This window comes from Ptychodera flava, chromosome 5, assembly GCF_041260155.1.
Source record: "Ptychodera flava strain L36383 chromosome 5, AS_Pfla_20210202, whole genome shotgun sequence".
NCBI lineage: Eukaryota > Metazoa > Hemichordata > Enteropneusta > Ptychoderidae > Ptychodera > Ptychodera flava.
In genome coordinates, this window is record NC_091932.1 from 46,451,252 (window position 1) to 46,478,419 (window position 27,168).

General features: G+C 38.5%; 2 protein-coding genes across 7 annotated transcripts; both read left to right on the top strand.

Moving 5' to 3' along the window:
• Positions 1 to 508: 508 nt before the first annotated feature.
• On the top strand, positions 509 to 22,360 carry LOC139134118 (ankyrin repeat domain-containing protein 66-like). 6 transcript variants are annotated; one of them, XR_011552722.1, is made up of 5 exons: positions 556 to 777; positions 12,997 to 13,223; positions 17,308 to 17,535; positions 19,194 to 19,446; positions 22,227 to 22,358. XR_011552722.1 is itself a non-coding variant. In XM_070701038.1 (3 exons), exons 2-3 carry the CDS (start codon positions 13,082 to 13,084, stop codon positions 17,529 to 17,531), a joined length of 366 nt encoding a protein of 121 aa, XP_070557139.1. In that variant the 5' UTR covers positions 509 to 777; positions 12,997 to 13,081; the 3' UTR covers positions 17,532 to 19,446. The 6 variants fall into 6 exon arrangements, 3 of the variants coding, with proteins under 3 accessions (XP_070557139.1, XP_070557138.1, XP_070557137.1); XR_011552724.1 differs by having other exon boundaries at positions 569 to 777; positions 19,194 to 19,384; positions 22,227 to 22,360; XR_011552723.1 differs by lacking the exon at positions 556 to 777 and adding an exon at positions 4,593 to 4,635.
• LOC139133769 (nucleolar protein 58-like) lies at positions 21,823 to 23,028 on the top strand. The gene is made up of 2 exons (XM_070700538.1): positions 21,823 to 21,827; positions 22,227 to 23,028. Exons 1-2 carry the CDS (start codon positions 21,823 to 21,825, stop codon positions 23,026 to 23,028), a joined length of 807 nt encoding a protein of 268 aa, XP_070556639.1.
• Positions 23,029 to 27,168: the final 4,140 nt, after the last annotated feature.

The following is a 27,168-nucleotide window of genomic DNA, read 5'->3' on the forward strand; positions in this document are numbered from 1 at the left end:
CTGGGTCATGCGCATAACTGAAACGATTTGTAAACCCTACAATAATCACATCTTCACGAGAGAAACACCTTTAAAATAAAGATTTGTATGAACAAAGCCGAATACGGTGTACCCTGTGCGACATAATTTTTTCGTACCTTTCCAGTTTACCCATAGAAACCAGGCGTCTTGTTTCAAGGCGTACTATTCGATCCAAGGGTCGCAGAGCGGTCTTTGATTCTTCTTGGGCAATCCCGATTGACTTTTTTTCACGTTTTCTCACCTTTTTGAAATTTCTTTGTATCTTGGATGATGTGTGATAAGCGACCAATTATTAGATTGATCAGCACGGAACAATGTGTTACTGACCTCCACCCCTTTGAGGTTTTCATATTAATAGCGTCCATTGTTCGATTTATAAAGTTGACGTTATATCCCGGCAATGAGATAGCATTGTGTTGGCGACCAGCACCGAGCCTGCCGGTTTATATGGAATGCTATTGTGGGCCTATCATGCTCTTGTGTACTCGCTGTTATTTGCGCAGTGTTCACGGTGCACTCATAAATAACACGGCGCGTTCATAGCGACATACGTAGCTGACTGCAAACAATATAACCACCAACCCATTGCTGTGCACTTAACTTGTGTCTTCTTGGAGATCATTGCCAGCAAGAAAGTCATAGGAAGTCCATACGTGTTTGGAGTACATTTGGAATTCGGTATTTTCGGGTTTTAGAGCAATTTAACGACGTTTGTTAGTGTTACTACCAGTTTCTACAGTGCAGTGCGGTGTTCAGGTAAGTCTATACTAGGTTCAAAGTACGCCCTAGAGCGTACCGTTATAGTCGACCGATAAGTATTTCTTACCGCATAAGGTGAGACAACGCGTTGCCGTATAAGACTTCACGAAAATCTGTTAACTTGTAATTTCTGACCCCACGTTTTGAAAGTCATATGACTGACTGCTCAACGCTTACAAGTGTATCTGGAACTGAGTAGTACAGTTGTGTTCACCTTGCGGGATCAGAGAAGACATAATCTTGCACGGACCGGTTGAACCTTAATGCATAGCGACGCAGAATTTGAAAAATGGACGACTAGGACATTCCGAAGTAACATGTCGCCATGATCGGCAATTGATTGTACCTAATTTTGTGTTAATCGTCAACAGCTAAAAGTTCGCAACTGATTTTGTCATGGTCACACCACTATGCTGGAAAATCATTTATGACACAGTTAGCTTGCTATTGCCATGGCAAAATTGTCAGCGTTGTACGGAATACAGGGGCATAGGTCTTGCAAGCTTTCGTATTAAAGTTTCAGAATTGTTGTGTAGTATCTGTTGTATTATGTAGGTAGTTTTCGGTTGGTTATTGATCATATGCCGTGACTGAATGGCGCTTTCCATGCTATGCTGCCCACATTCTTGCGTAATCCGAGACGAGAGGCGTTGTGTTTAGATCCCTTTTCTTAAATCGATCGGAACCGATTTGCAGACGAAAACCAATACTAGCATAAAACTCTGCGTTACCGTTATGTTTGGAATGTTTGCAAACAAGCACAAAGAATTAAAAGAAGCGGAGCACTGTGAGAGAAGAAAGGAAAAAAGCTGTTCAACAAATAGTGACAGTTAAAGTGATAGTCTGTGTTTTCAAGTTGCGTAATGCTTGCGTTATTAGCGGTGGATAGGTGAAATTTGTCAGATCTAAACTTGTAGAGGCAGTGAGTACAAGGTGTTTACGGTAACGAGAAATTGATCTCTTGTTTGCTTCTATCACATTACAAATAGGGGTGAATTTTGGCAATTCTAGTCGACCAAGTTATACGGTTTGTGAATTGAAGTTTGAATCATTGACTGTGAAAGCCTTTCAACATTTCAGATCGAATGCTAATAGTATTTAAAACAAGTATACTCATTGGAGCCAGTTACTTTACCGCCGGCGTTTTTCTCTTTTTGGTGCGATCGCCTAGCAATGTTTTCCATTGTCGTCAGTGATTAGTCTTTCTTTGTTGAAGACTGCAGAACAGCCTCCTTAAGATTTGTGAAAAGGACATGTTCCGTCGACATAATACAACGAGTATATAGTTTCCCATTATTTGCAGAGCCTGTTTCTCTTAAGGCCGAGAACAGATCCGGAGTTTTCGTAAGCGACTGTTAATCTAGATCAGTTTCCCTGTGTGACACGGCCGCGTAGTTTCGACCGAACAGGCAGTGACGATGGGCAGTTTTGGGGCTGTAACTTTATTGTCATGGTGATATTTCACTCCCATCGACACACTTACGTCATTTCCGCCGATGTTTCATGCATGTATATGAAGAAGGCAGAAGGACTGAACTCTCATAAATCAAAGGTACATAATTTCAGACTGGCAACGGCACCCGAGGTGACATCGACAGTTTCGTGATAAATTGACACGATTTATACACTAGTCCAAAATTTCAATTGTGAACGTTTTCAATTCATGGCAATTTTCCGGGTCACGGGAGAGACCATTCATTCCATCGCATGGTCCAGAACATCAACTGTATACCATTAAAGACAGGTCTTAAATCTGTCGTTTGCTGAATAGATAACGCAAGGTCGAGAAAATTTCTTTTGCCATGCAGACGAAGTTTTGTATCTCGATTTTGGCGCCAAGGATTTCCTCTATTGTATTTTCCCCAAGGCCATCCCTTCATGAGATCGATAGCACGGAGCCATGCAGATAGATATTGATGCTTCTTGATTCCTAACCTATTTCTAAAGAAAGATGAATATTAAATGAACAGTCTGCACGTGTTCAAACAAAGAGCATATTGCTAATTATATAATAATACAACTGTCCTGAAGCTAGAGAGTTAACATTTAAATACAGAAGCTATATTTCGCTGGTGTTATATGAATTCCTCCATTAAGTGTGACTCCAAGTACACATTGCGTCCCTGATCGAAACCTGAGCAATGCTAGTCTTCTCGAGAGCTAATCGAGTTTAATTTCAGGCTGAATTACCGTTAATTGTTAAAATTACATCCTTCGAGGTATCATCTTTGTTGTCATTTCGTACAAATCGCGGCCCTCACAATGTCAACGGTTGCATTCTCCGTTGATGTTTAACGTAAAAATGGGTATAGTTTCAGAATTTCCGTCCGAGCCGACTTCTGAAATGAAATTAATCACAAATGATGTACAATGGAAGATTTTGATGCATTGATTGAAGTGAAAGAGCAATGAATTTATTATGTTCAATTAATTTGGCTGACATATCTAAAAATTCAAACATTTCATTTTCGTCAATGTTCTGTTTATTGTCTTGAGTCAATACCGGCTCATCAGATGACCCAAGTCGATGGTACATTTAACGTGAACGACAGACATGTTTTCTCTTCCAAAGTTAAAATATGACGACATAATTAAAGACTCAGAAAAACCCGGCTGGGCGCGGCTGAAACCTGAAAGCAGCGAAAACGTTCGAATTAATTCGCTCAAGTTTGATGTTTTCACAATTACGACACACTGGGCAGACTAGGATAAAATAAACTCCCTAGCTACTTGCAAAATTAATGCTTTGGCGGCTGTGTTGCAAGCCTTCAATATTGACAAGACTGGAGGGCGTTTATCTCCGAAAAGACAACATGAATTGTCGATCTTCTCAAAGTATACCAGTTGTCAACACCCGCCATACTGTAGTCAGTGGAGGAGTAGATTTCTATACACAAAAATAGGTTACCAGTACCTTTCCCTGAAAGCAAATACAACAAATCAATTACTGCCCTGACTTAAGCCCAGGAAATATAACGTTATCGATGTTTACTTGTACTGAGCAATTCACAAGGATATCTTGAATACCGCTTGTTTGCAATCTCTTTGTCTTGCAGGAATGATATTTGAAGCCGACTTAGCTTTCTATTTGTATAACGGGTTTAACGAACAACCCTACTGTCACACGTTTCATTTCGCAATCTTGGCAAACGACAGATAAGCAATCAGTGTTTTATCCCGGTAATCTCATCACACACTCAGCTGTTCCTAAGATTATTCATACCGTCCGCTATCGATGTTGAGAGGTCGGTCTTGCTTGGTTGTACATGTCCTAGCATCATTAAACTCAGTATGGATCCAAATGTAAACGTCGATATTTCCATGACGACAGAGTCAGTATGTTACAGTGTTGATATTTAGGTTGGTCAGAGCATTTACCTGGAAAATCCTCCTCTGTAAAATTGAAAAAAGACTGTGATTGTGCCGTCGTGTAAAATGACGGGGTTGTTTTTAATTTATATCATATTCACCCGTGAAGTAATATGATTCAGGTAGACATTGTAACAGAGGAATTACCTCGTGTCCCAGACTGACTGAAATTAATAAATAATGAATTTCTATATATTTTTCTAGAACAATCCATAATTTCACGCTTCTTGCGTAGATATAGCTTTGAGATGACGTCACTAGGTGACCTGTGGCTGGGGTATGTCAACAAATCTGGTATATGTTTTGGAGTTTAGAGGATCTGGGATAGATTTAGCAAGCAAATCTCAAGTGTAGAGAGCATAGCAACATAAGGTTTACGACCGTTGGCAGGAAAGGCAATCACGTGACTATGGTCGAGATTGCTTGTCTCGAATATCGGAAATATCACAGCGCGAGGACATGCGCAGTCAGTTGGTGCAGAAACAGGTGCGTCTAAATATTTTTCGTATCTCAGTTCCCTCCTGCTTAAAATGTCAACCAAATCGATATAGCGATTTCTCTAAGTATAGCCTATTATATTTTTCTCTGTCGATGATAATGCGACGGCTTCCAAGGATATTCCGTGCCGCGATGGTCGAAAGACATGCCTGACGACGTCATGGCAGACAGCAAATATTCGACGGTGATTGTGTCGGTATATGGGCACCCTTGAGCATGTACGTGTTTGTATTCATTGACGGCGCAGTAAAGGTGACACGAGTGAGTCGATTAATGTTAAAATATGTAGCTGTAAGCTTCTTCGTGCTTTCTAAGGCAAGACGCCCTTTGGCGGGATTTACCTGAAGCCTCACCTTAATACATAACAGAACGATAATTTTCGATAATCGTAGACGTCCAAAGACAAATCATTCTTATTGATTCTTTATTGGCTGATTTCAATAGAGGTCATGACCTTTCGTACCATACCAACATCTGTATGATATTATATCTATCACATATGGTCGTTAGTGATTTTATTGTGAACGGAAATTGTGACCATGGTAACAAACCGTACACGATTTGTTGGGATTTTTCCAGCTGGTCAACCGTAAACCTGGAAATCCTCAAATTTTGTAAATCGGCGTAAGCGATATTTTCAGACAGTGTCTATCAGTGAGACAGAAAATACGACATGATTTAAGATAGTGATATCACCTCGTATAATTTGTACAGTTTCCCTTAGCGTCACGTCTCAGCGAGAAAGAGCATTCAACATCCGGGTTACTTGTGATATAACCATAATATTGCGAAAACACTGCATACTAACTGTAAATCTGAATTCCATTAACCTCAAAATCACAGCGCTTTTACGAACACAGATAATTATGCCTTTTTTGTCGTTTCGATATGGTAAAATTAGTGGCACTTGCCCCATTTGTAGGATTTATGATTTTTATGAAGCGCAAGAAATTAAAGAAATGATAAGTTACATAATGTTCGAAGGAGAACGAGGCAAAATATATGACTCACTGTCAGCCATTTTGAGAGTGGATCTGATACGTATTTTATAGGGAGCATTAATAGATGATAGGCCGACGTCGACACATTTATTCAAATTATAAAAAAATAATTGATCTATGCGCAAATGATCGAATGAAAATGCGGTTGCATGGGTGGCAAATTTCCGACGTACCCATGACGACGCAGCTGAAGTCAAAGGTCAACTGATGAAAATGGCATCGAGCTTTTACACTGAATTAGGAAGCAAGTCATTCTGCTATAGGGATGTAATCATGGAATGAAGACAGGCTCATGTCAGAGATACTCTGGTCGTGTAGAGACTCAGGGACGCGTGTCCGGTACAGGTTTCTCTCTGAAGATGCTATATTTATTTTAGACTCCGCACAAATGATCATAAGCATATTTCGGTAAGGGAGATGCCTGAAATAAAAAAATACAGAGAATTAATTGCAAAGAGAACCGATGAAATGTAATGAAGTTATAACGAATGAGAACGGAGAAATCAGATGTGTATAAACCGATTCAACAACAACTCCGGCCCCTTCTCATTGTTCTTCAATTTCAAAGACCCTCTTTCACATGTTACCCGGAAGCGGATCTAATGCAGGTTGGGCAGTTTGTGTGAGGTTTTGGCCATGAAAAGATTTGATATCGCCGACAGATTGCTGATTCAATATTTAAAAGACACTTATTCAATTTTAAAGCGGTTTGTTTGACAAACAACGTTATCACCGATCGCATTTCCAGAAAAGGATCATTACGTAACAACAGTTTTAAGAAGCTAACTCAGAGAAATAATTGATGGTTTATAACATTTGACATGTGATATTGACTTAGATAACGACTATTTGAACGCATTTTGTATGCCTTTGGGTTCCCCTCGACCTTTAACCTCATTTTAAATACGTTTTCACATGATTTATTCGATAGCACGTACAGCTAGGTGTAAAATCTTTTCAGATTCAATGTTCGATATCTGGCGGACTATAGCACAACAATGGCGATAAACTGATATACGGGGTTGTTTTGAGGTAACATGGGATTGCTATTTTCTTACACATGGTCCATTTAATTAAATTTAAATTCTATATGAATCAAATTTGAATGCCCATAAATTTCTATTTCGCCATATTGAATAATTCTGAACATAGGGCGCATTTGACGTGCAACCACCTGTTGAGCCATCGCCAAGCTTATATTTGAAAACTTCTGGGTAGGGCCTAATAGTTTCTTTGTAAGTATTTTAATTTTTGCCTATGGTATATTTATCAAGGGTGCTATAAAGTCTATGCTAGTTAAAGGCGCTGTAGAGTCACAGCATATGGACTTTCAGTCATGAGGATTTGAAGCCTGTTTCTATGTGAGGGGGTGTCATATATACTAATTTATTCATTTTTTGCAATTCTCAAGAGGCAGTTTTCATGTAATAGTAAAGTAAACACAATTATACTACCCAGTATCCCACCTCAACCCATCCCCATTACACTACTACCAGTGCTTATTATTATTATTTAAATAAATTGAACTCTAATTTGTTCACTCAATGGAGCCTGCAAATCACTTATTGTTGCTATTGACCATTTTAAGTTACGATGACTACCATGTCGCCTTTAGAATTTATATTCTGGCAAAAATTGACAAACCTATCAGGGTTTTCAAAAAGTGTGACCGGCTATGTTGGTTGGTTTTGTAGCAGAAGATTATGCGCTAATGAATGGAATCCAATCACATTTAACTGCTTTGTTTCATTGATCCGATTCTGTAGCTGGCAGCTCTCATTTAGAATTTTAAACTCTTGATGGCGCGTGTTTTCGCTGGTGCATTTTTTTCTCTGAAATGACTATGCCTAACATGAAGTAACATAGCAACGAATAATAGTCTTCCAATGACCTATAAATATTAATTTTGTAACGTTTACCCTACGAATGTTTTCTTTGCCTGCATAAATACACACAGCTAGTCTGTCAATACTCTGCTAATGAACTGAGTCGAAAATCGTGATGAGAGAAATGCGAATGACCCGGCTTTTCTGATTGCGTGTTACTACTCCCTATAAGTGTTTTTTTCCATAATAATAATATAACTGTATTACAGTGTGGTTGACCTGCAGTCAGTGTACAATATCGCGTTCTTGACAGATATCGTATTTTTGCGGAACCGTTCTCAAAACGACAACATATCGATCAATTAACTTTATATCCATTTATGTAATTAACAACATTGCTGAAAGCTACTTCGAAATACATGATAATGTGGGTGGTTGTCGGAAGATCTAAAATTTACCTCAGACTTGCTACTGAACGAGAGGTAAACTTCATTTTCTGGTCTAAAATACGTTATCATCGTAAGAATAATACCTGTTTCAATGTCATAAACAGTGGAATGCGTTTCTTATATACTTACAGAAACATTAGTTGTATGCATTGATGACTATTGCTTGCGAATTTTATGGGCAACTATTGGGCGGTTCTCTACTAGTAAGAAACTTTGTACAACGACTATCTTTAAAATAATAACGATCCCCATAAAATGCGGTTCTATGTTTACATATAAAAATCGATCAAATTCCGAAGTCATTCACGTACCAAAATAGCTAAGGATAAAACAAAGCGCCTCCACAGAATGTGGGTCATTGATTATGCAATTTGTGGAAAAAGTCAAACGGTCGATGAATCCCAGTCGATTTTCTTACCCTCCGTCGAAGCAATTAGCGTAAATTACCCTAGTAAGGGGGCAAGCTAATTAACTGTACTGTACCAACAGTTACATGCTATACTTTATGGGTGTTGTTTGTATGGTGATTCTGTGGAAATCGTGAAATCATGGGACCAAGAGTTTAATTATTTTACACTAGATGTTTCGTCGAAATGGCTCAGGGGAAAGTCGTGTGTTTCCGTTCAGCCAACCGACCCTAATTTTTATCCCCCGACCGTAAACTTTTTAAAGCCTTGCGTAAACGCGGAAATGGCGGAAACAAAAAAGTATAATCACAGACCTTCGAGAACGAGGGTCTATGGTATAATCAGTGGAAATATACAAATCTGCAAGAGCTTCTAATAAGTGAGATCTCTATCGTCATTCATTTTTACTTGCTACAAAGCAATATGGCGTCCAGCGATGTCAATTACGTGTCACCGATTTCGCTGAGCAGATATGATCATGAAGAAAAACAAAACTTTTGCCGCGTTCTGCCTAATTAAAAGCGGACTTTCCAACTAATTTTGAAAATCGTCCAGATTTTTCTTATAGTGCTAGTACAATCCACTCACAGTCTGTGTTTAATGTGCAAGCGATATTGCTATGCCACGGACTAAATTCTGAAATCAAGATATTTGACTCGAAAGTTCTTTCAAAAATAAGAAAAGATGTTGATATTTTTTGTGTTTCATAGTGATGATCCAAATATTTTAAAAACGTAAATCAGTAAAACAGTAAATTTTCAACGATCCTTTCAGTACAGAATACATGCTCGTGATTACACAAATACATGTTGGAAATGGAGTTAGAAAACAATAAACACTAACTTCAGTGTTTCATTATTTTAAAACCTTTGATTAGATAATGGCCCTAAAAGTAATTTTACCAACTAAAATGATTTGCAATTTTCCTGGCCCTATGTGATACCCCAATTAGAAATATTTCCCCTTTTTGTTCTTCATCCTTTAACACACACATACTGTATCATATCCCATTTATCCGCCTTTTTAAGTCGACACGGTTTACCTAGGGTCATTGATTATCACGGCTCATGCCATTGTTATGCAGAAGAGATTGGCTCACCAAGGGGTAAGCCTCAGACACTGGGCGCACCAGTCAATACGTAAGTGGTGTGTACACAGTAGGCCTAAGGTTCAAAACAGGGACAATCGATAATAACACTGTACAATGTAGGAGTGACCATGGAACGACGCCGGGGAATTGCCCGAATATAATTTAACAGCGGATCAGAGGTCTTTCAATCGTTGCCGATAAAACACACGGAATGGACTTTCTTTCTGCTTTGTCGTTGAAGTTACGGACCGGGATATTTGCCCTGATGTTTGGCAGGTATGAGCTAGCTCGTTGAGTGTGGAATTATGCCTATGCCAGTGAGAGACTGTGTTCAGACTATGAGATGTTGGTTAAACCTCACGAATATTTCAAGCGAGTGTTTTTGGTGAATGTGGTAATCGGGGAGAGCATAACGAACACTGCAACTTATGAATGCATGCATGCAATCCATGAAGATTACAATACTCGGAATCATGCTGAAATCCGTTACTCAGTAATCCGCTGCTTCAACATATATCCAATGAACGTGTTGAAATATACCACTTGAAATTATCTGTATTGTCAATCTATAACATGGGTTAAAGTTTATATCAGGCGATTTTGATCCAGTGGGACTGCACTGTGATCTTGGCGTACCTGTACGCAGCGTCCAAGGTCAGAGTGTGCTGGACTACACGCTCTTCGCTGTTGCCATTACACTACGCCCGCGCAGTGCGCCTTGCAACGCATGGATACCATGTAAACAAATGGCGGGGACCGTTTGCGGCTAAGCTTTACATCTGTGAATTCACCACGCACAGCTTGACCTGTCTCGGTAACGCGACCCAAATTCGAACTAATAGTTTTCCATTGTATCTAGACTAACTGTTCAGCTTTGCTTTTCACAAAAATACTTATAATCTAGCCAAGAGGCAGATTTGAGTATGAGTTTGAAATGCCTTGCAACGTGTGTATACACGGTCATTATAGGCAAACCAAACCAGTCGCATTGTTTCATTCAATCCTTAAAATCGCCGTGGGGACCTTTACATGGTACAGAGGAGTGCATAAATCTGTGTCGTATGTGGGCTTTCAGAGATTTGTAACAGAGAAGGCTCAAGGGAATTCATAGATGGGCAAACCAGAGTGAATTGAAATATAAGGAAGCGGTTCAGTAAGGCCATAAGCTTATTGGCGTCTTTAATTCAATTGGAAAAAAAGACGAGTATCGACCACAATCATTTATACTAAAGTAGCACGCAAATTGAATTGAAAGACTGAATTTTTGCTCAAAATTGTCATGAGGAAACCGTTCCCTCTTGAAATCAACAATAACACCAGAGTCATAGTGAAAAATTTGGTACCAGCGAAACAAATTACCCATTCCCAGCACTTCAAAATGGCCGCCATCTCTAACTCCATGGGGAAAAATAAGATTTCGGTTTTTAAAAAAATAAGCCGTTAAAATCTGTATTCGCTCCGTGAGCGACAAAATGATCGGTCACAATCGTTGGGCCTGAAAAGTATTGTAAAGTTTGGGAGCCCGAGTATTTGTCACCTAGGCACATGTTTTAGCATGCCATGAATCAACGTAATGCTACATCTATTACGTACAGCGTTGTGAACAGAAAATAAGTCGAACACAACAAAAACAAACAAATAAATAAACAAACGACACCAAACGTATACGTGTATAAATGTTATGTTCGAACGCAAATATTGAAGATTCAAATCTACTCTTGTAGTAATACTTTTTATGTACTGAGCTGTCACGAGTCGTATGACTCGGCTAATATCAAGCACAATTATAGTCCCTCAACACACATGCTGAGGGACGATGATATTGTAAATTAATAATTTTCTCTGCTTTTTTTTCGATTTACCAAGAACACGATTGGAACTAATATGGGATAATTGGATCACCATATTTTTCAAATTTCTCAAAAGTGTTTGGTGCCATATAGCTGAATGTTGCAAAATAACAAATTACTCATGAAAACAAGTGTGCTACTTTAAAAGAAAAGCAGATGAGCTTACATTTGCAGGTTAAAATGACCTCACTTCACCATCCGATTATCCCAAATTAGTTCCAATCGTGTTCAGAGAAAGTTGCGAAGGCAATAGAAATTCCGGCTACCTAGCTTATCTAGTTATCGCTTTCTTCATCTAGATTTGGGTTTATTCATAAATCATTTATTTACAGTGTGTTTCGAGGTGTCGATTAATATTTTCTGGTGTCCGAAATTGTAAATACAAATTTTACATACATAATACCCCGAAACAAAGACGTTAATCGCTGGAATGGAAATGCCACCATTGAACGGTTCATTCAGGTATGCTATGAATCGTTTTCGAAATAAGATAACAGAGAAACAGGCAGTTTAAGGAAGCACGTCATCAGCCTTTTGCAATTACTTGTCCATTTTAGAATCGAACGCCTTACTTGAAACCCGTTGAGACTCAATATTTCTATAATATTGACTTCATATAGCAACATTCACTCGCCTAGTGCTCATTTCTACGATAGACTGTAATGTGTGGCAATTAAAACTGTCGCCATGACAACCCCGGCTGGTAATGCAGTCACAAAGCAAATGGCGCCAACTGATTTTTTTTCCATTACTTTTTTTCGCAATTTAACCTTTTCAATTGATCAGATCATAATTAAATGAGACGTCAGTATCAGCAAAAATGTTCACCGGATCTTTGTTTCTGGCACATAAAACATAAATCTCGGTAAAATGGTAATTTTGATGCTAGACAACCGATAAGACAATTCATTTGTTTGGTGCGTTAGCATAGCTTATTTGGTAATAAATGCTGTGCGGACATGGCGGAAATTTGATCAAAGTTCAACATTGATTGAAAAACAAGGTTCAACGAGGTAGGAGGCAGCCAGAAGGCGGAGACGTAAGACTCTCCGGAAACACAGGCAGAAAGTCATGCATATATGCAGATGGGACACACAATCATTCATTCGGACGGAGAGACGTTGAGATCGATTAACAGAGAAGTGATCTGATATTCTACCGGGGATAATATAAGAATAATATTAGGACAGGTGCATGCTCGGATACATGTAACTGTTGTTGATTACTCATGCATATTGCGATACCTTTGATGAGAACTTGTCCATGACCAAGGTTTTGCAGGTGAACATTTGCTATTGTTCTTATTCTCTGAACTGTGGCAACACACAGTTTGCATACCTTTTCGACATTCTAGAGCTACATATTAAACTGAGTAATGTGAAAAGGTTTGTGGACGCTTTACAGGTAACAGTTTTCTCAGAGAATAGCGCCCCCATCGGCTCGTGTGTGAGCGTTTCAAGTCAGTTCGTACTATCGTCTCACACCAATTCAAACACTAAAAGAGGCAGGGTTTTTTATCAACTTCATCTCCAAATAAATTCATTGACTGGACAGAACTTTTAAATGACAACTACGGACCAAAATCAAGTAAATACTAAATGACAACAAACACAAGGACCAGGAATTGAGGACTTTCCATGGAGAAAATAAAATGCTTCCTTACTGTGACATTAATGTTTTGTACCCAATGAATAAAATTACCATTTTGTTGCGTTTCAATTCACAGATTGAATATGAAGAGTACGTAGACCGCCGTGAAAAGTAAATCTATCAATACAACATTGTAGTCGTATTTGGTAAAATCTGCTGCTATGATGTCAGAACTGCACGAAGCGGCGTCAATGGGCGACAGTGATCTGCTGGAGGAACTGATTGACAGTCAAAAGTATGACGTCAACCAGAAAGACGCAGAGTGGAGTAACAGGACTCCACTTCATTGGGCTGCCATCAAAGGTAAGGTGAAATTAAATTTAGCAAAAAGAATTAGTTCGAGGCGTACTTTATCTTCAAGTGTCAGCAGCTTGGAATTTTAGAAACCAAATCATTAATTTTGTTCGTCATCTCATTAATAGTTTACAAAGTATTCACCCATGAACACAAGTAGCATTTCAACTGCATCAAAAAGGGCTGAAAGCTGACCTGAATTTTAACTTCAGTTGAAGTAGAATAGCGTCCCCTACGACGCAACACAAAAGCTCGTACTTTACCTAAGATTACAATGTCAGTGATTTTGTTTTGTCTATCTACATTTTCAGTCCACTATTTTGATGATCGAAAGCCCAAAAGTCTTCCTGTTTCTGTTAGCTTTTCAAATGTCGTACTTCAACCTTAACATTTAATACATACGTGATCATCCGCCAATGTGTGTCTCCTAAAACTCCATAGAATCTTCTCACACGTCTTTTTCGTTCAATAAAATTGAGCAGATATTCAGTTCTCGTGTTAAATTTATGATGGAATAGTTCATAAAGCAACCTATCCGTGCATACATTCGTATGCGGAATTGTGATCATGGTTTGAATATCACCAAAAGGTGTTTTGAGTTTGCAGACGCTAATTATAATTGGTGAAATAGCGAAATCTCGAAATGAAGAAATAAAGAAACAAAAAATTGAGAAATTCATACATTAATAAAGAAATGAAGAAACTGCAACAGATAGACAGAAATACTTCCGGCAAACAGCAAAACAGGCGATCAATACATAATAATAATAATAATAATAATAATATTTATTGCTTTAAAAACGCCTTCCATGTAAAAGACATCTCAAGGCGCATTACATTTCAGTTATAAAAATAGAGCAATGAAAATGGTTAAAAATCACACAAGTAACTCTCTTTAAAAAGGTAAATTTTTAAATGAGACTCAAAAACGTTAAATTATCAACACATCGGAGTTTTGATGGTAGCCTGTGTGAGTAATACGATTTATTACTCACACAACTCACTGCCAATTGTCCCCTTCCTACAGCGGCCGCCGTGTGGCTAAATGGCTGGACAAAAATTACAGGGAGGGAGGGCTGGCTGGTGTTAATCAAAATGGCGCTGAGAGTAAAATAGTGACCTTTATTATCATTATTAAGAACTTCTTTGAAATGCACTGCACATATCTCAGCACATTTTACAGAACAATAAAAAGTGAAATGATAAAAAGTACAACCACACATGAAGCTAAAGAGAAAAACTGAGTGAACATGGAAGTTTTCAAATTGTCCTTAAAACTATCAATAGTTTTAGCTGTTAATAGTTTTCAAATAATGTGTTGGCAAGAAAAAAGTGACCCTTCCCAATTTTCATGCACAACAAACAGAGAACCCCCCTACATGTCACAGTCCACATCAATAATGTAATTACTTGTGAAAAGCAATCCTAGAGTCATGGAACTAACTAGCTATTTGAGTATTGGAGGTGATGTAAGAGAAGGCGGTACGGCATGTAAGAGAAACATAAATGTGTATAAATGTAGGGAAGTCAGTAATCATGGTATCTAATGATGTACACGTGGCTTCTTACAGTCTAGATCTATTCTAAGAATGCCCTTTGTTGCTTTTGTTTTTCGCAAGTCGCATAAAAGTGGAGCGGTGACAGTGATCTTGTTCAGAAGATTTACTTTCCTTTGGTGTCATGATCTTTGAAAAGAAAAGCGTACAGTGTCAGTGCAGTGTGCGGCACAGTGAAAGATTTGAAAGTGTTCATTCAAGGTGTTAATTAATTCGGTGTTAGGTATGCAGTGTGTAAGGTCTTGGCTAAATTTGGAACTAATTGCTCATGCAGATTTATGCAAAGGTTCAGCGTTGATGTCGACTGCTAAATGTGAAATAAACTGAAGATAGAGTTTAGATGTTCACATAGTGATTTAAATACAAAGGAGCAGTTTGAGAAAGTGTGCAATAGTCAGGCGTTTCCCAGGCGCGTCTGACGGTCTCGTGCCGGGGCTACCAGGCTTTGACCTGGAGATGGGGTTTGGCATTATGGATTAGGAACCGCCTTTCCCCTCCCTGCCGGCGGTTAACACCCTCATGGGGTGCGAGATTTCGGTGTAATACCAAATCCGTTGTTGCCATTTCTCTTTTGTCGGTCAAACATTTTGCTTCTTAAGAAAGGGCAAAGTAGTCTGAAATAATACAATAATAAAAAAATTAAAGATATATCTGAACCGTCTACAATACAGTTAATTTGTAATCTTTTTGCTCTTACAGCATCTTTTTGCCCATAGAGGATCATGCAGGATATATACTTATACATAAAATAGAATATAAGCGTAAAATAATCAAAACTTATGATATTAAACAAATTAGATGCCCATCACTTCGCATAGCATTGCCAATGCATTGACGCCGAAATTAAACACGGCCAGATCCTTTGATATCTTGCCACAGTCTACGCAAGACTTCTTCTAACAAGTCATCGTTGATGACACAGTCCCCACTTGTTAATGGGTATTTTGATTACAGGTCCTCAGAGAGGATAGAGTCCTCTTCATTAGGTCTGTGATAAAAATACTTTTGAATGAATTCGCTTGATACATGTCTGAGTTATGGTTCAGGACATGAAAAAATTGTAACAAAATGGTCGCACAGTGGCCATATTGGATCGCATCACAAAACAAATTGATGTGCATAGCTATGACATTGGTCGATGTCCTTGTACCAACGTTGAATAAATTGGTCGAAACATGCGGATATGCCTGAGAAATGGCTCTGTACATGAAAAAATCGTAATAAAATGGCCGCCTGGCGGCCATATTGGATCGTATCACAAAACAGATTGACGTGCATATGCATGACATAGGTCAATGTCCTTGTACCAACTTTGAATAAAATCAGTTGAGATATGCCTGAGTTATGGCTCTGTACATGAAAAAATCGTAATAAAATGGCCACACAACGGCCATTTTGGATCGTATCACAAAACAAATTGCCGTGCACAGCTATGACATTGTCAATAAGCTTGTACCAACTTTGAATAAAATCGGTTGAAACGTGCCTGAGTAATAGCTCTGTACATGAAAAAATCTTAATAAAATGGCCGCCTGACGGCCATATTGGATTGTATCACAAAACAAATTGACGTGCATATCTATGACATTGGTCAATGTCCTTGTACCAACTTTGAATAAAATCGGTCAAAACATGCCTGAGTAATGGCTCTGTACATGAAAAAATCGTAATAAAATGGCCGCCTGGCGGCCATATTGGATCGTATCACAAAACAAATTGATGTGCATATCTATGACATTGGTCAATGTCCTTGTACCAACTCTGAATAAAATCGGTCGAAACATGCCTGAGTTATGGCTCTGTACATGAAAAAATCAGAATAAAATGGCCGCCTGGCGGCCATATTGGATTGTATCACAAACAAATTGACGTGCATATCTATGACATTGGTTGATGTCCTTGTACCAACTTTGAATAAAATCGTTGGAACATGCCTGAGTTATGGCTCTGTACATGAAAAAATCGTAATAAAATGGCCGCCTGGCGGCCATATTTGATGGTATCACAAAACAATTGACGTGCATCTGTATGACATATGAAGTAATCCTTGTACCAAGTTTGAATGAAATCGCTCCAGGCATCTCAGAGATATCTGCGTGAACGGACGGACGCACGGACGGACGCACGCACGCACGCACGGACGCACGCACGCACGCACGGACATGACCAAACCTATAAGTCCCCCCGGACGGTGTCCGTGGGGACTAAAAACTACGCCCTATTGATGCCATCTTCTAGCTTGGCCAACAATTGACATCCTATCAAGCATATTTTATTTTAATTTTTCTATTTATCAGTTTCTTTATTTCTTCATTTCGCTATTTCGCCGTTTCGCGATTTCGTTGATTGCAATTAGCAAACCCACGGCTAAATTTTATGCCAAAAAACACACGGTATGTGAATCTTCAATGAGGCTGCGCTAGATGAACTTCAAGGTTTGCGGATGTTTCAGCTGACATCACCTCAGAATTTCAACGTCCGTCACCCCGGCGCTTCCAAAAGCTGTTTTAATGTACGCCTTAACCCTCAAATTACAGGACACTCCGAGTGTATACGGATCCTCATCGAAAACGGTTCAAAATCAGGGGCTCGAACAGACACTGGATATACGTCGACGCACTTTGCAGCGGAAGGAGGCAAGCTTGGCGCCCTCAAAGTTCTCCACAAACTCAACGCACCCATGGACCGTACAGATAAGTACGGTGACACTCCTAAGAGAGTCGCTGACATCTATGGGCACAAAGAATGCGTCAAATTTTAGAAGTGTAAGTAAATAATACATTACAAACATAAGTAGCATCTAGTGTGTCGAGAGATCATTAAAATAGTGTTAGATACTCCATAGTTGAAATAAAACTTTTCTTCCCTAGGACAACTTATTGTTTTGAAACGCTAATTGATTCGATGACAATAGATTTCAAAATGACAGTGATATGATGATACAGGTCGAAATAAATAGTGTTGTTACTACAACCTTATGGGGACCTGATGTACATAAAGTACCAATTATATTGGAAAACGATGAAAAATCAAGTCTGAAATGGCCAAAAAGTACAGTTTAATACTTTCAGTTTCTCACATACTGCAATACAAAGTTATCTTATTGTCATAATGCAAGATTAAAACATTTCTTCATTGTCATGCAGTTTTACGTAAAACGTTCAGTCTCAAAGGTAGAATCGACTGATATTTCCTGTTTTAATGTGATCAAATTTTCGTCTCTAATGTCTTAGTGTGCATCTTGTTTGTTGTTGTGTATTCTATCGTTTTGTGTCCTGTGGTTTGTTTTTGCGCAATACTTATAAAACAGCTGAAAAAAACCCTAAAATAGGTCTATAACATACGAAATGTTTCCATCACCTGCAAAAGAATAAAGCTAATCCGGAAATTTGTCGAGAATCCGGGCCGTGATCATGCATGACGTCATTCAACTCTAGCTAATTTGTACGATTTATGACCCAAGATGACCCCTGGGTTGTTAACCTTGATTTTTTTGTTTCATAAAGCTTGTTGTTTCTGAGACCTTAACTATGGGTCTTAAGTTTGACTAGAATTCCCTAACAGTAGGTAATTTGGAGTATACATGGCTTGGGTTGATGTTTTCAACTTTGGTGGCTCACAGCGTCACGAAAATATGGGGAGTAAATAACTGTCAAAGAGGATCGACAAGTTGGTGGTCATCCGTATTGAACCTAAGGGATAATAACTGAAGAGAGAATGGAGTGAAAAACTATGACTTCACCCTTTTGCAGTAAAAAATCGTGTCTTTGACACATGTATCAGACATATTTATGTCGGTTTAGTCGGAAATTATCGTTGTTTGGTGTCGATCCAATTACGTGACATCAAATTGCTTTTGTTCAATTCAAAATAACTACCAACGATGGATCCGGACTTGCTGGAATAATTCTTTCCCATTAAAATGTTAGAGATCCCTAGAGATTTGTGGATCAAAATGATCGTATATAGTACCTAATTTGATATTGCTATGATAAAGTGTAATTAAGGCCCCGATAATGAAGTGATAGCAGAACTATAAAACATTTATCTCTTAAGGCGATTGGTTTGTTTGTATTTCTTTTCGCCACTGACTTGCGGAGCAAAGCATCTAACATGTTTGCCAAAGCTTTGCCTGTTGCACCCATATCTCTGTATTTCTGTATTTTGACCGACTTGATGGCATGCTGTACCAGGATTCATGCTGATTTATGCAAATTAGTGTCAGTAAGACCCAGTTGCACCAAAATGTAGTCATGGTAACAGCCATATCATATCGTCATGCATTTCGTCCACAACATAAAATATGTGCACGAAATTGTGTACCTTGCAACCTTTGCATAAATCAAGATCATGAATGTTGTTGGAAATCCATTTAACTTCCAACTCGGGTAGAACCAGTAACAACCCAACTTGAACTTCACAGTGCAGAATGGGAAAATGCACAAAGACGACGCTACAGAAAATTATCCATGGTAAGAAAATTCGGAGAAGGAACCGAAATACCGTCGTCTGACATCGAGGACAGCGAATCGGACGAGGAATATGATTTGCAGAGTGATGATGAGAACGATGATCTCGATCTTGTACCCGAACCAATTCCCATCCCGGTCAAAGGTCAAACGCCCAATGAATTTTAAACATATTATACTGGTTTTAAGGTTTTCCTTCCATTGAAGGTAAAGCAACCATGATGATTTCGATTGCATTATCATCGTTAAAATTGTCATCATTATTAATATTTTCACACTATCATGTTTATATAGTTTTTGTTTTCATTATTTTATGTCAAGGCGATAAATCGCGGTTTTATTTCACATGTTGATATCATTTCAAAATAAAGTGGTTCTGTCATTTCCACTTTTTATGAGTCCCCCACCTTATATCATCACCCTGGTGATTATTTATTCATCTGTTTGATACTCATTTATTTACATCGCACCCCATTTATTTATTTATTTATTTAATTACACCGCACCCCCTATTTACCTATTTACATGTAATTATTTATTTACACCCCCCCTAGTTTATTTATTTGTTTGTTTATTTATTTATTTACATTGCACCCCTTAAGTAGCCCGTCACACTACGATAGCTCAGACTATTTTGCGACGTAATACTTCACGTTTAACGATAAATTATGCACGTTAATACGGGTATTGCACAAAGACTAACATTCAACTTGAACACCGCAGTTAAATTTTAGACCCTGGAGCGAGAGCTGTTTTTTTTCAACCACAGCAAAACTCGTCCCTTTTAATCCATGTAGCACCGTTGATTTTAACAATAATGCAATCAAAGAAATCATGGTTGGCAGTACCCTTCGAGAAAGTCTAATTTCCAATAAAAATAAATTCGTACAAAATTTTTTGAAAATACTCAGTAACATTTTCGAAAACTTTTTTTATTAAAATAGTTTAAGTCTTCTTTCCTGGCTATGATCGAAACTGCCGAGGGCGCTGCGACAGCTGCGCGGCGCTGTTCTGTCGTATCTTCCTGTTCTGTGTCACTTACTCCTCTCTATCTGTATGGCGGTAATAAAAAAACAAACTTTGACTGTATTTCTCATTCTAACGGAATATAAGAAGAATACAGACAACCCATTGGGTACTTCAGATTTCTTTTTCAAAGTCTGTATACTATGATCTTAATATTATAGGTAATATAGTATGTCTACTATCAACATGGGTGCTGTTTTCTGGTCACGTAACGCTTTGTGCTCAGGTTTTTGCACAGTACACATTGCGTCGCGTTGATCCTTAGTCTCGCCTTCCAGACCTCGTCACTTCGTTCATGCATAATAATTAAGATGTGAAAAGACGAGAGGGAGGAGCAGCGAGCGCGTCGCTGCTCACTTGTCTGTTCCCAATGCCAGCGATGCACTTTACTGCGATTAAATTGTGCCAGCGAAGTGACGAGGTCTGGAAAGCCTGACTGGTAGGTCGTTTACTTTTTATAGCTCATCGTTGAGACTATTATCAGATTATATCATTTATCAAAATTACTATAGTACAAATTTAACCCAGCTTACTATACAAATCTACTAACACGATATCACACCGACGTAATGCTAATTTTCTCCGCATGTACGGAGGAAGGTCCGTCGCTCGAGGGCGCTCTTGCTCTCGCTTACGACGATCGAGAATGGCGATGCCGAGGGGCGGACCTTCCGATGAAGTGCTCTATCAGTGATTTTGAAATCGACCACCAACGAAAATAAAGCAATGATTTGGATTTGATCAGAGAAAAGTAATTTACAGAATTTTACAGAATTTTACCTCATAATTGGATAAGTGTTTTACTCGGACTGTCTTCATTGAGCCTCATGAAGAACTGCGGCGTGGACGAAAACATCAGAGCTGCTCAAAATTCAAAGAGGAAAGGTTTAGCTGTAAATTGTTGTGAGGGAATAAGATGGAGAAAGGCTGGTTAAAGTTTTGCTGGAAACGAACCAAGGAACGAAAGTGTGAATAAAAAGGCAAAGTAAAATTTGAATCATGGAAAGAAGAGATCTAAAGATCGATCAAATTGTGATATGGGATAACGAGACTAAAAAAGGTCAAACAGCTTAGATCGTGAGAAAGAGGTTTCTCCATTCGCCCTCATTTCATCGAAGAAGTAGACGATTGATATCGTAGAAACATTGTGAGAACTGATTGATTTGGTGGTAGGGACACATCCCACGAGTATACACTAATTTACGAATGTTTTATCGGGATGAAAGTGGTACTTACTCGCATGAAGTATAAAATTTTGATTTTGAATTTAAATTTTTTTCTCGCTATTTCTATTTTTAGTGTCAACTACAGTTTCTTGTTCAACCCCCCAAAACATGTTGATATATACAGTATTCAGCTTGTCAACTCAGCCTTTCGCAGGTGTAGACTTCATTGTTATTGTTGACAGGTGAATTCTGGTGTAGACTAGAAATTCAAATTTAATAACAAACTTTACACATATAGACGCTATGTTGACATTTGAAGCTAAATAGTAGGTACGGTATTTAAACATGACGTGGAGATTAGGACAAGAAACTGTCGTTAACATAAAAAAAAATGGGGTAAATCATAAAACAGTTACAGCTACTCGCCCTTTAAGTCAAACATTCACTAATTGTAGATGTAATAAATTACTAGGCGAAGATCCTAAGTCAGAAATCGGGTTTTCTATAATTTCTTTCGGTGCATGAAACACAGATGGATATCAGGAGGTCTAACTATGTGCTGGTCTCGTTCCAGTAATTTTGAAATTCTTATTTAAGTCTTTCTTTTTCAGTAAATTTAATGAATTAAATGGGGTTTTAAATGGACGTTTATTTCCATGGTGTAAATCGGTGAGATTGGTTCATTTGCTGGGTTTTCACTTACCATCGGCCTCCATCTATACTGACAGAGGTAAAACTCTACATGTAAGTTGATTGATCGATTTACTTATTCCTTGTAATTATATTTCCATACAGTGCCGAAGTTGAATACCAGGAAAGGAAACAAAAGGCGCTAAGAACTGGACACCCGATCAAAGACGAGGATTCTGACTGGGAGAAGGAACAGAGGGGAGACCTTGATGACGATGGAAAATCACCTTCACCTTCACCGAAAGGTTCTCCAAGGAGACGTCGCAAACGATCAAAAGAACATAAGACTGACAATTTGAAATCAGACAAAGAAATTCGACCCTCGCCAGAGAAATCAGACAATCTCTTAAAACCTGACCGACCGGCCTCTGGAAAAAGTTCGAAGTCGGTGAAGAGCGACACATCCGGCGTTTCATCGAAAGACAGTAATTCTGACAAATGCGGCAACAAAACCCCGAAAGGGACTTCAAAGAGCGTCAAGATATCAGACAAGACTGAGGAACTTGGCGATCAAGGGAAACAAAGCAAGGGACAAACAAGCGAAGACGACGTCATCGCAAAGCAGGATGGGAAATCTAAGAAGAAATCCAAAGATGGGAAGAAGAGTGACAAGGCAAATGAAGATGAGAATAAGAATAAGAAAAGCGACGAACAGACAGACGACAAGAAAAAAGGAAAAGATAAATCGAAAGATGCTGAACCTAGAAAACAAAAAGAACAGACGAAAGAGGAAAAGGGCGATGCAAAAGCGACAAAGAAAGACAAAGGCGGGAGAGGGGAGAAAGATGAAAACTCAACCGGTAAAAGCAGTAACGACCTCGAGTTAAAACCTGGGAGGGGAACTATTTCCCACAAGCACACAGGACCTACGGCTATTAAAAAATCGACTAATAAGAAAAGGTCATGACGATTTCATGGCAAGTGCGAGTTGGTCGGTGTGCTGTGGACACAGTTCACTTCAGGTAGAGTCTTCCTTGGAGACAGATATTCGGACTCTCAAACTTTTACCATTATTTTCTTGTCAGCTTGCATGCTCATCTCTTGATCGGACTCATTTCGAAGGCTTTGGAGTTAGTAACGTTTTTACCTGCTTGATTTCGTTAAAAATTAAAAGTTAATTCTTCCCCAGCCTCAGGGTTGGCGGCCATTTTGAATTACACATATTGCTAAATGTTAGGTAATTCCTTTCTCGTGAACAAAAAATTCGCACAGCAACTCTTGATGTCTACTCTTCTTTTACCAAGGCAATGGTTGATGGTTCGTTAGAAAAGTCTGCGCAACAGTGTGTCTGTCAATTTGAGGCGCGAATTACCTTAATTTACCGGGAATGACCTTTGACCTTGGCAGGGGTAGAAATAATCGAAAGTCTTAGGCGCTGTGTATCATGAACAGACAATTTCAACTGAATTATACTCAAGTCCTGCTTGTCAGTACAAAGTACTTCGTAAAACTTTGAGGTACACAAAAGAGTCCTCCTTTGTAGCCAAGCTCTTCCTATCCAAGATGTATCCCGTAGAAACACAGTACTATAAAACTCAATCAAAAAACACTGTTAACCCCCCCCCCCCACATTTGTTGAACAGTATATTCAAACCCTGAAACTCAAAGACTTCTTGAACATCAGTTTAGTATCAAATAGCACTGTCTAGTGACATGCTCTATACGTATCGCATATATATTTTTGTACAAATGCGCAGTTGACAATCGTAAAAATTACGTAAACTGTCCCCCTTGCGATAGGCAGCGTTGGTACCAAGGTGTATGTGTACGATAAATATTCATGTGTAAACCTTATATTTTACTTAGAGCTCCAATGTACCATTTTTCTGACACCGTAGGTCGAACAGTGCATTTCATGAACAAGTTAGACAAATCATATATTGGTACATTCTTCAAATATTACTATTGAAATATTAGTGCCTAAATTTAAGCGTGTATAGTTTGTTTAATGCGTTGAGATTTTCATCATATTTTGAAATATGGTGATTGTAATACATTTACACTGTGGGCGACAAATCATACCTTCAAGATTAGAATCACAAAAAATGACACGAAAAGGACGACCTGTTTACAATTTTGCTTGGAGGGTCTCGGCCGAAGTGCCATTCACTGCGATTTGCATTGACAATTCTGCGACAAAACAAAATCAAATGTTCTTCAGAAAATATACACAGACTTACACTCTGTAATTGTTGATATAATTAAGTATAATTCTTGAAGTTTGCGAATAGTTTTTATGATTTTCCTTATCACAGAATAGGTACAATGGCTTTACGTGTCAAGGTTTTCAATTTTATCATTGTGGCATTGATATGACTGATCTCATGCCTGCAAAAAGTTTGAAGACATGAAGGCTTTTTCGTGCTTGATGGAAACTTTCTTTGCAAAATTAGTATTTGCATCAATATGATTTGCTTTTAATGAAGCTTTCTGAAGTTACTATGTTACAACTTCAGTTTGCATCTGCACACAGCTCGTCGTTCCCTGTTTTTAAAGTTATTGACTAAATTATCCACAGGATTGGAAGATCCGTCGCTATCCTAGCCCTACGAAAGGAACTCGAAGAGCGCCCCTCGACGACAGATCTTTCAGTCTGGGCAGTCACTAAATCCTCTCATCTCTGATGAGATATATACCACAGGCGCAGCCAACGGAGCTATTCATCGAAAAAGCTATTCCAGAAGCAATATTTGAGGGCAGGGGAAATTTTAATTTTGCTAGGGCAGGGGACATGTTTTTAGGTGGCAGGGGAGCAAATTTTAGTTTTTTTGTAGGGCAGGGCGGATATCGGTTGATTTCCTGGGGACAGGGCTTGGCGAAAAACTTTTTGAGGGGAATTGTTTCCAGGGCAGGGGAAATTGGCAAGTTTTTTTTCGCTACAGGGCGAGGGAGCTTCAAAAATTCACAGTGGGGAGGGGAAACAGGCAAAAATAACTTGGGAGTGGGTAAAATGAAGTTTGAATTTGGAGGGTAAGTCGAAAAATTTTCTGTGGGAGGGCAAATTATGAACAGCTAATTAATTACCCTCTTGACTTAAAATTAGTCAGTTCACATTATTTGTCATGCACAATATATCTTATCATAGTAAGGACCTTTTTAAAAGTGCATTGTTCGTTGGCTGCACCTGATACCACCGGTGTCGGTGTCTTTATCTCACGACTGAAAAACGGCCACAAAGACAAACCAAATTACATTAGATCTTTCTGCTTGGACGCTCAGACTACAATAGATAACAGGACGCTTCAATATATAACAAATAATATACACAAGATTTAGAATCACCGTCTGTTCTCCCTATGATTTGCCATCGTAACAGCTCATTCTGAATCTTAAATTATTCAACTTACGGCAACTTTCAATGACCAATCAACATCTCGGTATTATGATCGTTGTTACACGCTTAAGACTTTGTACAACTCTTTATTCAAGTGCTTGTTTGTTCGTTGTTTTGCTAAAGTACCCTGTTTGAAGAAGTAGAAGACTAAAGTCTTTGGACTCGTCACAGCTTCAATGTTTTCGCATCAATGTTTTATGAATTTAGATTTTTGATCATGGTCACAGAAATAGACTGTATCAGACTAAGGATGTACATTTGCACTGTAAATATGATATGTTTATAATTTGATATGTTGTTTATTTGATCTGTAAATAGGATATGTAAAAGTGAAAAACATTGTACATAATAAACAGTGTGACTGTTACAATACTGGTCTTCCGTCTGAAGTATGACTTTTTTTTTTACAGTGTGGCGCCCTCATGCGGTGACTGAGGTACAAGACCTTAAAATTCACCGAAATGCACGTTACAGCATTAATATGACCTTGGTTCTACTTTTCATACCCGTTCAGAAACTACCATACTGTTTTCGATTGGTGTATTCGTCAAAATCACAAGTAAACAACACACAAGTACAAGATAAAATCAGCTTCTTGATCTTCTTTATTTTCAACCACCAGCAGAATCTCGATTTGAATGAAATAAATGAGATGGCTGTGTTTGTCTCTTCATTTTTCTATGTTTCAAAGGTTTGAGGACTGTTACTTCTCGGATAGTTACCCATAATACACTTACCTGTGTCCGTCCAGAGAGTTAGAGCAATGTCAGTGTATGAACTTGGCATAAATTATTATATACATACTACATTAGGGCATGTCATCAGTTCATCATCATACATTCAGTCATTATGAAGATCATCATTCTTGATGTACCATCAATTTGAAATTTGTCAAGTGAATGGAGACATGGACATTTCAGAGTTGAATCAGTTGCATATATAAATATACATATAAATAGATGTCTCTTCTACGTCATTTTGTCTTTATCCAATTGTACCCTCAACTCTAACATTTGTTGTTGCCATGACTGAATGGATCAAGGCAAACTCACAAGATATGACCGCTGCGATGAAATGATATCGATGAAACTGATACACAAAAGAGAAGAGATAGTCAAATCTTAGGATCCTCAAAATCAATATAGAGGCCTAAATCATGAACATGACAAAAAAAATTCCAACTGATCAAAGCTATAGATGAATAGTTCTGAAAAAAGACTGAAACCAAATCGATCACATTGTCTCCTCTGGTCACACAGTCTACAACATACAAATCTTCACCTACACACTTTGCCCTTACTGTTCAATGGAAATGTCCACGGCTAGCTCTCCTTGTACCTGGTACTTGTACTTGTTTGTCAAATTTTACCACACTGAGGGCAGGGAGTACAAAAATGTTGCTGGGCTTCCTAGGGTTCTCCTTGATATATCACAGCAATCAGACCAGTTGACAGCAGAAATGTTGCAATGGTTCGTAAGTAATTTTACTTCGGTCCCCTTGGTATTTCAATGCAACTAGATGAGGGAACAGTAGAAATGGTGCCTGGGTTCCAAAATCATTTACAAGTATTCCTAAATCATTGCAAAAATTCTGAAACAATGCTGTCATTGTAATCACTGCTCTCACCATAAAAGAAATGCTGTGACATGATATTTTTATTATATTCCATTCAGGAAAAGATAAAAGTAAATGCTATTTCATGTTTTGATAAA

Coding starts and splice junctions, on each gene's coding strand:
- LOC139134118 (XM_070701038.1), top strand. CDS start 13,082: ATGATGTCAGAACTGCACGAAGCGGCGTCAATGGGCGACAGTGATCTG. Junction 13,224..17,307: donor TCATTGGGCTGCCATCAAAG/GTAAGGTGAAAT, acceptor CTCAAATTACAG/GACACTCCGAGTGTATACGG.